This window comes from Pleurodeles waltl, chromosome 7 (genome assembly GCF_031143425.1).
Source record: "Pleurodeles waltl isolate 20211129_DDA chromosome 7, aPleWal1.hap1.20221129, whole genome shotgun sequence".
NCBI classification, from domain to species: Eukaryota; Metazoa; Chordata; class Amphibia; order Caudata; family Salamandridae; genus Pleurodeles; species Pleurodeles waltl.
The window spans coordinates 1114392201-1114408423 of record NC_090446.1 but is presented as its reverse complement, the minus strand read 5'-3'; the positions used below and the strand labels follow the sequence as shown (position 1 = coordinate 1114408423).

Here is a 16223-nt window from a genome sequence, read left to right as displayed (position 1 = left end):
AAAGTAACAAAGAACGAAGAAGCAAATACCTTTTAAAGAAGTGTTACAAGTGCTGCAAATTAAACACAAGAAAGGCTCATTTTCTTCCTTGGCAAAGTTTATTAAAGAACCATTAGTGAAATTGAGTACAGAATAAACGTGTTCTGAGGAACTGTCGGCTTATGAATTAATGTTAGAAATTGGGCCTCTAGTTGGCAGAGGTATACACAACACAATCCAAATTATCCTGTGCTCGCCCTCTGGTAGTTTGGCACAGAGCAGGCAGGCTTAACTTAGAAGGCAATGTGTGAAGTATTTGTGCAGTAACTCATGCAATAAAACCTCAAAAAGTACTCCACACCAGTGTAGAAAAATAGATGATATTTATCTGAATAGAATAAGATAAAAATGACAAAAATCCAATATGCACAAGTCAGGATATCACTTTTTAAACGTTTAAATAAGTCTCAATCCTTACGAATTGGTGGTTGTATCCTTGTAACACACAGCACCTGGGATGCGTCAAAATAACAATGCACAGGGGTCGCATAGGAGGAGCCTTGGTTCCACACTGCGAGGAACCAAGGCTCCCTATTCTGATACTCATGGACGATGAGTTGAAAATCCTTGATGTGCTGGTAGAAGGAGCAGGTGCTGCGTCAATACAGTAGGCGATGCAGTGAATTTTCAGCTGCGAGGCAGGCACTATGTCAATTTCTGCAGGCGTTGCGTTGATTTTCCGACCCACTGGGATTTTCTTCTTTAATGTGAAGTCCTTGTGGCCCTGAGACTTCAGAACAGGAGGCACGCTCGAACCAAGCCCTTGGAGGGCACTTATGGGGAAAGCACAGTCCTTACAGCAGAGTCAGAGGCCAGCAGGCAGCAGGGCAGCAAGCAGGGCAGTCGTCCTTCTCAGCAAAGCAGATGAGTCCTTTGGGCAGCCAGGCAGTCCCTTAGAGTCCAGGTGTAGATCCAGACGTGACCGATTTGGTGGGGTCAGAGACACAGTATATATACCCAAAAGTGCCTTTGAAATGGAGGAATCTTCAAAGGGTGGTTTTGAAGAGCACAAGGTCCGCTTTCAGCCCAGCCCTGTCTGCCAGGATCCCTGTAGGGGGTTATCAGTCCTTTGTGTGAGGGCAGGCCACTGGCCTTTCAAGTGTAAGAGAGAGCCCCTCCACCATTCCTCCCTAGGGAAACCTATTCTGTATGCAGATGAATGCAGATGCGACTGAGTGTCCTGTGCTTATGGCTGTCTTGGTGGAATGCACAAAGGGGGCTGTCAACCAGCACAGACCAGACATGGATTGGAGGCAGGTTATAAGGCACAGATGGCAGTAAATGCAGAGAAATGCCCACTTTCTAAAAGTGGCATTTCTAAAATAGTAATATGAAATCAAACTTCACCAGTAAGCAGGATTTTCTATCACCATTCTGGCCATACTACATATGACAGGGTTACTCCTTTCAGATCAGAATATACCTCTTAAAAGTATATAAGGGCAATTCTAATGCTAGCCTATAAGAGCAACATGCCTCACAGTAGTGGAGAACGAATTTGTGAGTTTTCCCCTACCAGGACATGTAAAACACATAACTACCTGTCCTGCCTTCTACTTCCATAGCACTCTGCCCTATGAGTTGCCTAGGGCCTACCTTAGGGGTGGCATATGTAGAAAAGGGGGAGTTTAAGGCTTTGAAGTAGTTTTACATGCCAAGTTGAAGTGGCAGTGAAACTGCACACACAGACCTTGCAATGGCAGGCCTGAGACATGGTTAAGTGGCTACTTATGTTGGTGGCACAATCAATGCTGCAGGCCCACTAGTAGCATTTCATTTACAAACCCTGGGAACCTCTAGTGCACTTTACTAGGGACTCACAAGTAAATTAAATATGCCAATTAGGTAGGAACCAATGTTACCATGTTTAGGGGAGAGCGCATATGCACTTTAGCACTGGTCAGCAGTGGTAAAGTGCGCAGAGTTCTAAAAGGAGCAAAAACAGGGTCAGAAGAATGGAGGGAGGAAGGCAAATAGTTGGGGGATGACCACCCTGAGGCCGTCAGTTCTAACAATTCACATATACACTATCGAAGCTTTTGGTTTGTGTACTGCAGGCCTGCCCAATATCACAAGCCAGTTGTAAAATATCAGGAGAACTTCCTGATCTTTTTTAAATATAGGGGCCACTACACCACAGTGGATTTCCCCGATGAATAAAACGTTGTAACACTGTTCTGCAAAAGAATAAAGAAATTATATTCAGATGAGACCTACATTATGCTTGCAGGACACCTTAGGTTTGTAGGGAGATGGGTTCTGGTTGAGGTACCCCCCCCACACTTTTTGCCTGGTTAGGTCGGATCTAGGCAGAGCGCATGCCCCAAACCTAAATTCTTCCAAAGTTTAGCAGTTGAGAAATATATAAACTGCCACCTTTTAAACAGAAAAAACACAAGGGAAACCCTCAATGCGGCTCTTCCAGACGCAATTTTCACTGCACTCTGGAGGCTCGCCCCAGAATGCTTTGCGGGGCATTCCCTTTACCATATATTTTTGTCCATAACTCAGCCTGTGGTGCAGGGACATCGGGACCTCTACCAAAACGTTCAGCACGATGTGCTTTTTCTGTCCAGCTCATCTTCTGGGCCACAAAATCATAACCTCTCCCACCATTCAATGTCTTTTTAAACTCTTTTGTGGCTGGAGCTTTTGCTTTACAGCTGGGAGTAGTTTGTGTTTTAAGGGCCTTGTTTGTAATAATATTCTAGCATGTCCGCTAGCCCTGAAAATGTGTAATGTACTATGCCCTCTAGGGGCTGAATATATGGTTACACTGCAATGCTTTCTTCTCTTCTCTTTTTATGTGGTTATGTCCTCTATGGGCTGACTATATGGTTACATGACCATGTTTTTCCAAATGCTATTTTTGATGTGGTGCCCTCTAGGGGATGTTTTGACCATTACAATCTAATGCCAGGTATGTGAAGGAGTGCACACACACAGTTTATTTCTGATAAAGGTTTGATATGCTGCATGGCTAAATACTTCTAAGGTCCCAAATGTGAGACCTATTGGCTATGCCAATGCTTGTTTTTAGATGCAACTTTGACTGAAATACACTAAGTTCCTGATAACTGGGTCCCCAGTGCCTGTGTTCCCTCCCTAAAAAAATACACCTGGCCACTTGGTCCCCAAGTGACCAGACCTTTCAGCCCCTTGTAAGTCCCTAGTAAATGGTACTCCTGGTACCTAGGACATAGGAACTGAAGAGGGCCCCTCAGAGCTGCAGAAAAATGTGTTCCACTCTCAGGGACCCAGCACACACCTTATGCAGACTGCCATTGAAGGGTGTGTGACAAGGTGCTTCCAAAATTGAAAACATGACATTGCACACAGACTGTGTGCCATGTCCCCTAACACTGCATATAATATTAGTAGGTCTCCCCTCTAGGAGGCATTCCAGCCCTAAGGTACGGTGCATTATATTACATGTGACGATTATAGGAGGCTGGCCTGGCTTATAGTGGGTACCTTGTGGTACTTACACCTTGTGCCAGGTCCAGTTATCCCTTATTAGTAGAATAGAGGTGTTTCTAGCAGCTTAGGCTGATAGAGGTAGCTATGGCAAAGCAGCTTAGGCTGAACTAGGAGACATGCAAAGCTCCTACTATACCACTTATATCATATAGCACTATATCACAAGAAAACACAATACTCAGAGTTACTAAAAATAAAGGTACTTTATTTTAGTGACAATATGCCAAAAGTATCTCATAGGATACCCTCACTTAGGAGGTAAGTAATATACACAAATTATATGTACACAAACCCAAAACAGGTAAGTAACAGTAAGAAAAGTAGTGCAAACAATGTAGAATCACAATAGAATGCAATAGGTAGACATAGGCCTAGGGGCAACACAAACCATATACTCCAAAAGTGGAATGCGAACCACGAATGGACCCCAGGCCTATGGGAGGTTTTAGAGGGTCACTGGGACTGTGAGAAAACGGTAAGGGTGTCCAAAATACCCCACCCCAAGACCCTGAAAAGTAGGAGTAAAGTTCCCCTACTGCCCCAGAAAGACAGTATAGTCGAGAAAGGGGATTCTGCAAGAACCACAAGCACCAGCAAAACACTGAAGATGGGTTCCTGGACCTGAGGACCTGTAAAGGAAGGGGACCAAGTCCAGGAGTCACGCATGTGTCCAGGGGGGCAGGAGCCCACTAAACCCCAGGTGAGGACAGCGGTCGACTCAGAGTCACAAAGGAGGATCCCACGACGTCAGAGTCCAACACAGCAAGTTGGGCAATGCAGGACGGAGTGCTGGGGATGCAGGCTAGGCTGTGCACAAAGGAATCCTTGGAAAAGTGCACAGAAGCCGGAGCAGCTGCAGATCACGCAGTACACAGGATTACTGTCTGGCGTGGGGAGGCAAGTACTTACCTCCACCAAATTTGGACAGAAGGGCCACTGGACTGTGGGAGACACTTGGACCCAGCTCCTGTGTTCCAGGGACCACGCTCATCAGGATGAGAGGGGACCCACAGGACCAGTGATGCAGAAGTTTGGTGCCTGCGTTGGCAGGGGGAAGATTCCGTCGACCCACGGGAGATTTCTTCTTGGCTTCCAGTGCAGGGTGAAGGCAGACAGCCCTCAGAGCATGTACCACCAGGAAACAGTTGAGAAAGCCGTCAGGATGAGGTGCTACAATGTTGCTGGTAGTTGTCTTGCTACTTTGTTGCGGTTTTGTAGGTGTCCTGGAGCAGTCAGCGGTCGATCCTTGGCAGAAGTCGAAGAGGGGAGTGCAGAGGAACTCTGGTGAGCTCTTGCATTCGTTATCTGAGAAATAGCCCAGAGGAGAGACCCTAAATAGCCCAGAAAGGAGGATTGGCTACTGAGAAAGGTAAGCACCTATCAGAGGGGGTCTCTGACGTCACCTGCTGGCACTGGCCACTGAGAGCTGTCCATTGTGCCCCAACACCTCTGAATCCAAGATGGCAGAGGTCTGGGACACACTGGAGGAGCTCTGGGCACCTCCCCTGGGAGGTGCTGGTCAGGGGAGTGGTCACTCCCCTTTCCTTCATCCAGTTTCATGCCAGAGCAGGGCTGGGGGATCCCTGAACTGGTGTAGACTGGCTTATGCAGAGATGGGCACCATCTGTGCCCATCAAAGCATTTCCAGAGGCTGGGGGAGGCTACTCCTCCCCAGCCCTTCACACCTATTTCCAAAGGGAGAGGGTGTAACACCCTCTCTCAGAGGAAATCCTTTGTTCTGCCTTCCTGGGACCAGGCTGCCCAGGCCCCAGGGGGGCAGAAACCTGTCTGAGGGGTTGGCAGCAGCAGCAGCTGCAGTGGAAACCCCGGAAAGGCAGTTTGGCAGTACCCGGGTTCTGTGCTAGAGACCCGGGGATGCATGGAATTGTCACCCCCCAATACCAGGATGGTATTGGGGTGACAATTTCACGATCCTAGACATGTTACATGGCCATGTTTGGAGTTACCATTGTGACGCTACATATAGGTAGTGACCTATATGTAGTGCACATGTGTAATGGTGTCCCCGCATTCACAAAGTCCGGGGAATTTGCCCTGAACAATGTGGGGGCTCCTTGGGTAGTGCCAGGGTGCCCACACAACAAGTAACTTGGCACCTAACCTTCACCAAGTGAGGGTTAGACATATAGGTGACTTATAAGTTACTTATGTGCAGTGAAAATGGCTGTGAAATAACGTGGAGTTATTTCACTCAGGCTGCAGTGGCAGTCCTGTGTAAGAATTGTCTGAGCTCCCTATGGGTGGCAAAAGAAATGCTGCAGCCCATAGGGATCTCCTGTAACCCAAATACCCTGGGTACCTAGGTACCATATACAAGGGAAGTATAAGGGTGTTCCAGCTTGGCAATGAGAATTGGTAAAATTAGTCACTAGCCTGCAGTGACAATTTTAAAAGCAGAGAGAGCATAAACACTGAGATTCTGGTTAGCAGAGCCTCAGTGATACAGTTAGGCACCACACAGGGAACACATACAGGGCATACATTATAAGCACTGGGGTCCTGCCTAGCATGATCCCAGTTACACATGGGGAAAAACAAACATACATACAGTGAAAATGGGGGTAACATGCCAGGCAAGATGGTACTTTCCTAAAACGATTCTCAGACATAGTAAGTGACCAGGGAAGCTATTTTAAATACATGTGCTGGACACTAGACACTACGAGTTTCCCAGCTACTTGATGGCGTCTCTTAACTCAGGGATGTTTGGTATCAAACATCTCAGATTAATAAACTCTCACTGATTCCTGTGAGGGATTTATTAATAAATGCACCCAGAGGGCACCTTAGAGGTGCCCCCTGAAAACCTACCAGCTACTAGTGTGTTGACTGACGGGTTTTGACCAGTACAGCCACCTTAGACACATTTCTGGCCCCCCAAGGTGAAAGCCAGCGCTTTCGATGGCCAGAGACAAAAGCCGGCACTGGGCGGGGGTGTCAGCACCTCACTCAGGCAAGATGGACATTCCAGGGTGGGCAGCTTCAAAGGCCCAGCAGCATCTGTAATGCGACTCAGGTCTCTCCAGATGGTGGAGATGACCAACTCCCCCTGTCCTGACCCCACTTTTTGTGGCAGCACAGGCAGGAAAATTAGGCAGATTAGGAGGTGTGCCCACTTCATGCCAGTCCCACCCCTAAGGTGGACGAGTGGAAGTAGACACCACTATTTAAATGTTTCCATCTTGTTTGGAAGCAATTAGGCCACTAGGGTTAAGGTTATGCCCACTTCCCAGCAGAAGTGGTCATAAGAAGCGTGTAGTCACCATAAAGGTGGTGAGCTCATTGGCTACTGCCTGGCACTCCCTGTAACGCCCCTAAATTGAGTACTTAGGTGGCACTCCTGAACCCTAGAACTCAGAACCTGATGACCTAAGAAGCAACGGACAAAGAAGAGTCGCACCTGCAGAAGAGGGAAAGAAGAAGCAGCTTACTTGGCATCAGCCCCACCTGCCTGCATGCTGACCTCGACTGGCTCTGCCCAAAATGGCGGCTTTTCCTGCAAATGAGCCTCCAACAAACTCAGGACGACTGCCTGAATCCCATAAATACTCAAGACTCACATGGGCAGCGGATCTGCTTTACAACAAAGTCTAAGGAAAGGACTCAGCAGCCACTGGAACAGCAAAGACCCGACACACAAAGTGACCTCTGCATCCGACGTACACAACCCAAGGTGAAGCCAACCAATGATGCCAGCAAGGTGCCCCAGCTGTCCAGGATTCGAGTCCACTCAGGTTTCACCCCTCTTGGACACTCCCAAGTTGCCTGCAGCCTCTGCACAAAGGGCCCCTCTCCCGCAGACATGTGGTGCGAGAAAACCCAACTCCAGCAACCACTGCACCAATTGCCCCAGGCCCAATCTGAGGTGGGTACCAACGATGTCCCCGGCTCCTCTGAGCTTGAGCCCACCCTGGATCCCCCCTGCTGGACTCCTCGACGATGCCTGCAGCCTCAACATGCAGGACCCCCTACCCCTGAGTTTTCCCGGACAAGGAAACCAGATGCCTATGGACACCCCTGCATCTGTCGGCCCTGGGCCATGGAGAAAAGGTCCAAAGGTGCACCTACATCCCTGAGCATCCCAAGTCTACTACCTACCTGTTTGTTGCCCCTGACTGGCTTCCTAGCCAGAGCCTGCAGCCGGTTTGTCCCGAAGACCAACTCCCTATGAAAACCATTGGGCACCCAATACCTTACTGCACCCCTGCAATTGCTGCCCAGGGTGACCTGCAAGTGTGATTCTGATCAGTGCCAGTATTTACCTTAACTTTCTGAGATTGGCCTTGTAAGTTGTTGTTAATACTGTGTTTGCTGAACATTGTTTTCCTCCATAGGTTAACACTGAAAAACTCTGAGAATTGCACTACGTATTGATTTTTGAATCTGAAAAGTATTTATGCTTGAAAAAATGCTTACCTGATTACGAAGTTCTTGGGTTTGAAACATATGTAAAAATAAGTGTTATTTTTCTAATTTGGTCTCGGATTTATTCTTTGAGTGTGTGTCTCATTTCTTGCCTCTGTGAGTACAACAATTGCTTAGCGCTACCCTCTGATAAGCCTAACTGCTCGCCCACTCTACCACAAAATAGAGCATTAGTCCTATCTATGTTTGCCTCTCAAAACCAATAGAGGAATCACTGGACTCTCTGTACGGTGTACTTCTTTATAGTGCACCATCTAGAAAGCCAGCTTCCTACATGGTTTATCCATCACATCATGGTAGCACACAATTTAGACGCAAATGCAGTTCATGGGTGCTTCTGTACCTGTGAGAAATAATTGTTTTCTTCCTCTTCCAAGGACTGCACCATTCAGTTTGTGATTTGAGCAGCAGACAGGCAGGGGAGTGAATTTGTGTCTAATTACCTACGTGCATAGTAAAATGAGGAGAACTTAATATAGAAGAGTTTCAAATAGAAACAATTTGCTGTGCTGTGAAATGCCAACAGTAAGACAAAAAAGGACACTTCAAAAGCAACTTACAACAGCATTCGCAGGAGACAGGGACTGATAAAGTATGGAATGTGTCCTGGGCTTTGATCTGGTAGGAAAGTGGTGCTTTCACCTCATGCTGTAAACACAAAGGCACCACTAAAGTAATTATAAAGTAAAATCCAAAACACTGGCAATGAAGGGAACTACATTGTGTGTGGATGTGCTCATTGTAAAAGAGCAAAATGCAGTCACTCAAAGTGAAGTTAACCAGTTGCTGACGTAGGCTGACCCTTTGAACCCTGATGTATGCTTTAGTGGGAGGAAACAAAATGTGCATGACACAACAACAGACCAATGGGTGAAGAGAAACGGCTGAAAGCCACTTGTAGTAACTATATTATAAATAAATATACTTGAGTGAAATCAAAACGTTTTGGCTAATACCAGACCTAAAAAGGTCTACGTAACATGCATTGGATAAAAGTACTAACAACAATATTACGTTGATAATATTATTGTTCCACTGTTGTTGCCATCATTATTATTGTTACTAACCTAATTAATACAAAACATCTCTTCACTCCACACACAAGAATATTTCACTGTAAATACAGATCCAACTATTGTCGCTGCTTGATTACAATTGTGACAGAGTTTGGATTGCTATTGGAATTACAGTGGCACATGCTTATCTGGTGTATGCTGATTATTAGCTGCATATTCTTTGGAAGGTGTGTGTTGTTCTCTACCCATTAGTGTTAGCTGTGCTGAAAGTCACAATGACTGCTATTACACCTGGGATGGAGAATGTAAAAAGATTTCAGAAATAAGATTGTTTGGATTCTGAAATTGAAGTGACTGAATTTATAGATCGTTCATCTTTGCTCACACTATGATTTTAGATGGCCTTTTCCCCATGTTTCATCCTCCGCTCAATCCCTGGTTTCTCTCATTGACACCTCTCAATCCTTCAATGACCTTATCAAGAAAAAGGCACAAACAACTTGCTTCCTGCTTACATTAATGTGCAAAATTCAGTCCATCATCCATTCTGTGAACCTCTAGTGCCTCCTCTTGATGGATGCCATGAACTACTCACTGAACTCCCAAAGTCCTTATTCACAATAATCAAAGGTGTTCTTGCCACAGCAGATCCAAAGAAGCACAGAACGTTCAAGTGCACCTTTTCTATCTTGACAGAACTGTCTTTACTTCCTCTCCCTGCCAGAAATCACTTCATAGTTTGTTGCACGATTGATAATGCACAACCGCGTTTGAGTAAACGTGACTACCTTGCCTCTGAATCCAGAATGTCTGGTTTACCTAGCTCCTGCTACTTGGATGTCCCTGGCCACAATGGAAATAGAACAGGTTCACCAGGAAAATCACACACACACACACACAGAGCATTGAAGCCTCTTGCACTTTTCCTTACTCCTCCTCAAGTGGTGAAATTGGCAATGGCAATGGCATCAAAACCCATCTCTTCACAATTATTTTAACATCTGAGACCGTTGATTCTCTAACCACCTCACCATACCACTGTACTATGGCGGTCATTCTGACCGCGGCGGTCGGTGGTCGCCGCCCGCCAAGCGGTTCCCGCCGAAAGACCGCACCGCGGTCAAAAGACCGCTGCGGCCATTCCGGCTTTCCCGCCCGTCCGGCGGCCGACCACCAGAAGACCGCCGCCCGGCCCAGCGGGACAGCCCCTTCAACAATGTAGCCGGCTCGGAATGGAGCCGGCGGAGTTGAAGGGGTGCGACGGGTGCAGTGGCACCCGTCACGATTTTCACTGTCTGCTAAGCAGACAGTGAAAATCTTTGTGGGGCCCTATTAGGGGGCCCCTGCACTGCCCATGCCAGTGGCATGGGCAGTGCAGGGGCCCCCAGGGGCCCCACGGCACCCGTTCCCGCCATCCTGGTTCCGGCGGTGGACACCGCCAGAAACAGGCTGGCGGGAAGGGGGTCGGAATCCCCATGGCGGTGCTGCAAGCAGCGCCGCCATGGTGGGTTCCCTGGGCCAGCGGGACACCGGCGGGAAACCGCCGGCTTCCCTTTTCCGACCGCGGCTTTACCGCCGCGGTCAGAATCGCCCAGGAAGCACCGCCAGCCTGTTGGCGGTGCTACCGCCGCACTCCGCCATGGCGGTCATGGACCGCCGAAGTTAAGAATGACCCCCTATGTTTCTTCTTTATTTATATGTGTTAGTGACCTGAGTACTCACTTTAAGCATACCTCAATGTCTCTCTAAACTCACACAGTGGCTATGAATCCTTTTGCTATGTGCAGCCATCCACTGTGCTCTGGGTCTCCTTTTACCCTATACTAATAACCCCAGTGCACAAAACTGGGATATTGGTGAGGGGAGGTGGAAGCCCCACTCAGGCAACAACCACAATCCTTATCAGGGTGAACCACAAGAAGTCACTAAATGAACCTGTGCTTAACCCTATGGTAGCTTGGCACAGCGGAGTCAGGCTTAACTTAGAGGCAATGTGTAAAGTATTTATGCAGCACACAAACAGTAATAAAGTGAAAACACAACACAAGAAAAATCACAAACTAATTTAGAACAGAAAAGTTAATTTTAATAAGGAAAATGATGCAAGAAGGACAAACTTCCAATGGATAGAACTGGAAAAATTTACTTTTACGTTTTCAGTGGAAATAGCACCTAAAAGCAGAATGCGCCACTCTCTGTCATCTGGTGGTGCTACACAGAGTGAAAGTCAAAAGTTCAAACCGAATGCGATGAGCATGGATAGGATATAGGGACAAGGTTAGTCCAGTTATCTTCTATGTTTGGCGCAAAGAGTTCTGTTTGCAGTGGAAATGGCTGCAGAGAGGAGGCTGAGCATCCCAGACGGTCATCGCTGTGGTGCAAAGAGCAGGCCAGACATAGTGGATTGTTGTTGCCGTAGTGCAAAGAGCCGGTCGGGTGTCAACTTTGCTGCAGCTTTGAATTGGCAGTCGAAGTGGGCTATTTTTGCTGTAGCGCAAAGTGCAAGTCTTGTATTGCCAACTTTTTGGGACAGTCATTGTCGGCACAAAGAGCAGGTTTCACTTTGCGTTGGTGTCGTCGCTGGTGACAGTCTTGGCATGAACCAGCCCATTCATAATTGAAAGGAGCCAAAACATAAGGATTTTCACCTTTTCTTCTTTGAAGGACTCTCCATGATGCCAGCCAAGGATCCAGGGCCTGGGAGGAGCACCTTTTGGGCGTGAGGAGTCACTCCAGCAGAGGCCTGCAGCAGAGCTCAGGCAGGTGCAATTGCAGCAGGTTAGTTGCGCAGTTGCAGGGAGACCTCTGAATGTTTTTGTGTCCCTGTAACTCACACCGGAGGCCAATCAACCGACCTTAGAGTCACTCTAGGTAGCCTGGGATGAATGCAAGCAGGTCCAATCCTCCTTCCCAGACAGCATGGCAGTCCTTCAAGCAACAGGGCAGTCCTCTGGCAGTGGAACAGTCCCTCTTCTGCACCTTCCACAGGCCCAGGAGTGTTCTGATTTATGGATCTGCAGGTCCAATATATATGACTCCTCTTTCCCTGGTCAAGACTTCAAACTTTCTGGTGTGACAAAAGGCAGGGAAGGCAGCAGGCCTGGAGTTTGGTTCCTTTGTGTAAGCAGCAGGCAAGACCCTTTGAAGTACCATGAGGCTAGGTACAGCTTCTCCTCAGTCATCTGTCAGAATGGCTCATCCTATCCACACCTGAGCTTCCTTTGTGTCACTGTCTGGAAGTAATACACAAACCCCAATAGCAGAGCCATTCACAGTAATGTGACCCAGGACACTGGTAGAAAGGCACAGTTGGTTAGGACAAGAAGGCCAACTTTTTTTAAGTGCAAAAAGAGCAGATGATGGCCAGAATGCTGAACAATGTCAAGCATTCACACCCAGTCACAGATCTAGGCCTAAATCCATAATTTGTTTTGCTCGCCATGCCATTCCAGTTTGGACCAAGCCATATACAAATCAGACTTGACCCTGCTCCCCATGGGAACAGTCCAGGCCAGGTCCTCCCTGGACTGCAAACAAGCAACCTGGGATTGGTTTTGTGGAATCACCTCCTCATCAGCCAGGCTAGCTTGAATATGGTCGCATAGTTAGCACAGGACCAACATCATACCCTTCCCACATAGGGTGACAGATGCAAAAAGAACAGATAATGGACAGAATGCAGAACAATGAGAAACATTCACCCCCAGTCACAGATCTGGGCATAAATCCAACATTTTTTTGCTCACCACGTGATTTATGCCTGTTTCCGGTCCAGTGAAGATCTGGCTTGACAGTTTGGGCTACACTTCCATGGGAAGCAGGATCAATCCTGTTTTGCATTCGGCTGGATCCAAACTGGGATGGCATGGAGGCATGGATTGAAATGCAGCCTGATTGATTGCCAGTGGCTAATATTAATTCAAGTATTCCATCCATCAACTTATTGTTTTGCATTTGCCGCCCTACGTTTGCCGGATACGTCTAGACGTGGGTCTTCGGCTCACTGTGCCACTGGATTCAAGCTAGTCCGGCTGATGAGAGGTGATACCCCAAAACCAGTCCCAGTTCCAAAACGAGTCCAAATACATATTGACTGTAGAGTTAGTCTAGGAAGGACCTGGCCTGACAGTTTGGGCTGGACTATTCCCATGAGGAGCAAGGTCAAGACTGATTTGCATATGGCTGGATTCAAACTGGGGTGACATGGTGGGCAAAAAAATGATGGATTGGGATGCGGCCCTCGAGCGAGTGCCAGTGCCGCAAATTAATTCAAGCATTTCATCTATCACCTTGTTTTTTAAATTTGTCTTCACCATTAAAAAATATTTTAAATTACAATTCATTTGAGTGCAAACAACATATCTCTATCTGCTCACAATCTAAAGTAACACTTATTAAATGAAAATAGGGTAACTCAGGATTAGTTAATGGGAGAGATAGGCCTTACAACTGTGAAACATTACTTTAGGGGTTTTTCACTGCCAGGACATGTAAAATTTAAATACACTTGTCCTTCTATTTAAATACCATAAACCCTATCCTATGAGTCTTTAAGGCCAATGCCTTAGGGGTGTTTTAGTAGTATTAAAAGGGACGATTTAGGCCTAACAAAAGGTTTACTTTGTCAGGTTGAAATGCAGTTTAAAACTGCACTACAGCCTGCAGTGGCAGGCCACAGACATGTTTTAAAGTGCTACTTTAAGTGCTGCATGCCCACTAGTAGCATTTAATGTACAGGCCCTGGCTACATGGAGTACCATTTACTAGGGATTTACAAGAACATTAAATGTGCCAGTTAAGTGTAGGCCAATTTTACCACATTTGAAGGAGAGAACACACGCTTTAGCATTAATTAGCAGTGGTAAAATGCATATAAACCTAAAGGCAACAAAAACCAATTCAGCAAATAGGAGGGGAGAAGGTAAATAGTTTGGGGAATACAATGCCAATGGTGACAGGTCTAACGTAAAATGAGTGAACTCTCTTCCTAAGCTCTCTCCCACACATTGTTTCAGCATGGTGCTTCTGTGTCACATTCCATGATCCACCCATCCCCATGAAGCAGCCATCTTTACAGCTCCACTCAGTCTTTTACTGAAGGCTTCAAGGCATGAGGAGGGGTCATCAAACAGTCAGAGACCCAAACGCCAAGAACCTCAGGTCTGTTATCTAGTGCATCGCATTTACACTGCTGAACAGTGTAGCGGCTTCCAGAGGGGAACATGACTCTGCTACTTCACCTTCAGTAGCAAGGGATGAAATGATAGCAAAGAGCAAAGCTTTGGAAACTACAGGTCATCTGTGACCCAACCATGGAGATTGGAAAAGGCACGACATTAGTAGCAAACAAGCAAGAGACAAAATAAATGACGAGGAGGACTGGTAACAGTGTGGGCTCACAATGCCAAGACACGGACTAATACGAACAGCTTGAACTTACCGGTTCAGAGCCATTGTTTTGGCTCCCTGTGAGTCTTCTAGCTCCAAATACACAATGACTGTAGAGTTAGTGGTGTCTGGTCCAGCAGGAAGCAAAGTGCTGAATGAGGACTTGGTGCCACGATATAAGTAAAATTGCTGGCAGTGTCGCCCCTCTGTAGTACAGGTCTCTGCCACCAAGGTGTATATCAGCTGCTCCATCCTGTTGTCCTCATCTGTCCAACCTGGGCAGGGGTGAGACAGAGAAGAGTGAGCGAGAACAACAGAGACACAAAGACAGAGAGAGAGAGAGAGAGAGAGAGAGAGAGAGAGAGAGAGAGAGCAAAAGAAGGAGACAGAGAAGGAGAGAGAAGAGAGTGAAAGAGAGAAATTGCACTTCTAGGGAAGAGCACACAAAAAGTACATGTAGTACTGGGATTGAGTTAGACCAGGTCATCACTTGAAGGAAAAGGGGTGGTAACTGATAGAGATTTGGGGCACACCTTGACCTGAGTGACAAGTAATTATAATTTAAGTACATTTGTGTCATATTATGACTCAAGGGACAAAAAGACATGTATAGTAATGAAAAAGAGTTGTGGTCGAACAACACCTGGGGGAGAATTAGTGGCTATACCACAAGAGAGATGTGTGTATTATCGTGAAATGAGGACATGAAAATATAGTTAGTACTACAACAGAGTTATGGCTGCTCATGACCTGTGGTACAAAGGGTGGCACTGGAAGACAGTATGACAGGCAGAAGGAGATGACTGTGGTCCTTGAGGTGTGACGTGGTAAATCACAACTCAAGTACTGAAGGGCGTAACAGGGAAGTAGTAATGGAAGAACATGACCGGAGGCCCTGTCAAAGGTTTGTGGTAGATGTTGACTTTGAAATTATGTATTTAACAGACAACAGTTGTTCATCTGGGTGTCTTCCCACACTTACACATGTCAGAAGGAGCAGATGCCGCACAGCACACTATGGCATTGCTACTCTATAAATATAATAATTCAGATCTCATGCAACACCTTACTTGTGTTTACAGTCATTTTAAGGCCTGATCTTGCTTATTCACTAAATTCCACAGTTTGCAGTGGATTGTCCCATAGCTGCCAAAATGTGAATTCAAACAAAGGGAACAATGAGACTTTGCCATTTATTGGCAATGTTTGTTGAAAATTATAGTCATCTACCACCTCTTTTTATAACTAATATTTTTGTATACCTTAAGCGCACCTACAGCTGAAGCATAGAGCAAAACAACATGCTCAAGAACTGTTTAAAAGGAAATAGCCAAGTGTTTAAAGCTGTTCTAAACTTCAGCAGATTGGTTTCTTGACTTTTAGTGACTGGAAAGCAGTCCCAGAAAATAGCACCCCTAATGAAAAAACTACACTGCCAATCACAACTAGTTTTGTTTTAGCAATTTGCAATTGTAATTGATCTGTGGATCTCCGGGTGAATTTGTCTTGTACCATTTCAAATGAGCAGATAAGGGACTTGGGTTTTGACTGTTAACAATTTTTTGAATCAGGTATGCAGACTTAAACACCATACGTTGTTTGACTGGGAGCCAATGCAACAAGGCTAGTGTGAGTGTGATTTGATTCCATCTAGACAGGCCCAAAAGCAAGCACTGTGTAGTGTTCTGTATCAGATTAAACCTGTGTAGAGAACCTGTTTAAAGATATAAACAGTGAGTTGTCAAAGTCCAGGCGAGATACTTTGCAGGAACCTAGGGCCTGATTTAAAGTTTGGCGGACGGTTACTCCATCACAAACATGATGAATATCTCATCCGTGGTATTACACGTTCTG

At 46.4% G+C, this 16223-nt stretch overlaps 1 protein-coding gene across 1 annotated transcript in view; it reads right to left on the bottom strand.

The window, feature by feature from the left end:
• LOC138246998 (polycystin-1-like) overlaps nt 1-16223 on the bottom strand; it is a 521270-nt gene that overhangs the window by 278139 nt on the left and 226908 nt on the right. The window contains exon 20 of the mRNA XM_069201747.1: nt 14422-14644. Coding sequence (XP_069057848.1) covers nt 14422-14644 — 223 coding nt within the window. The remainder of the gene's footprint in view (nt 1-14421; nt 14645-16223) is intronic.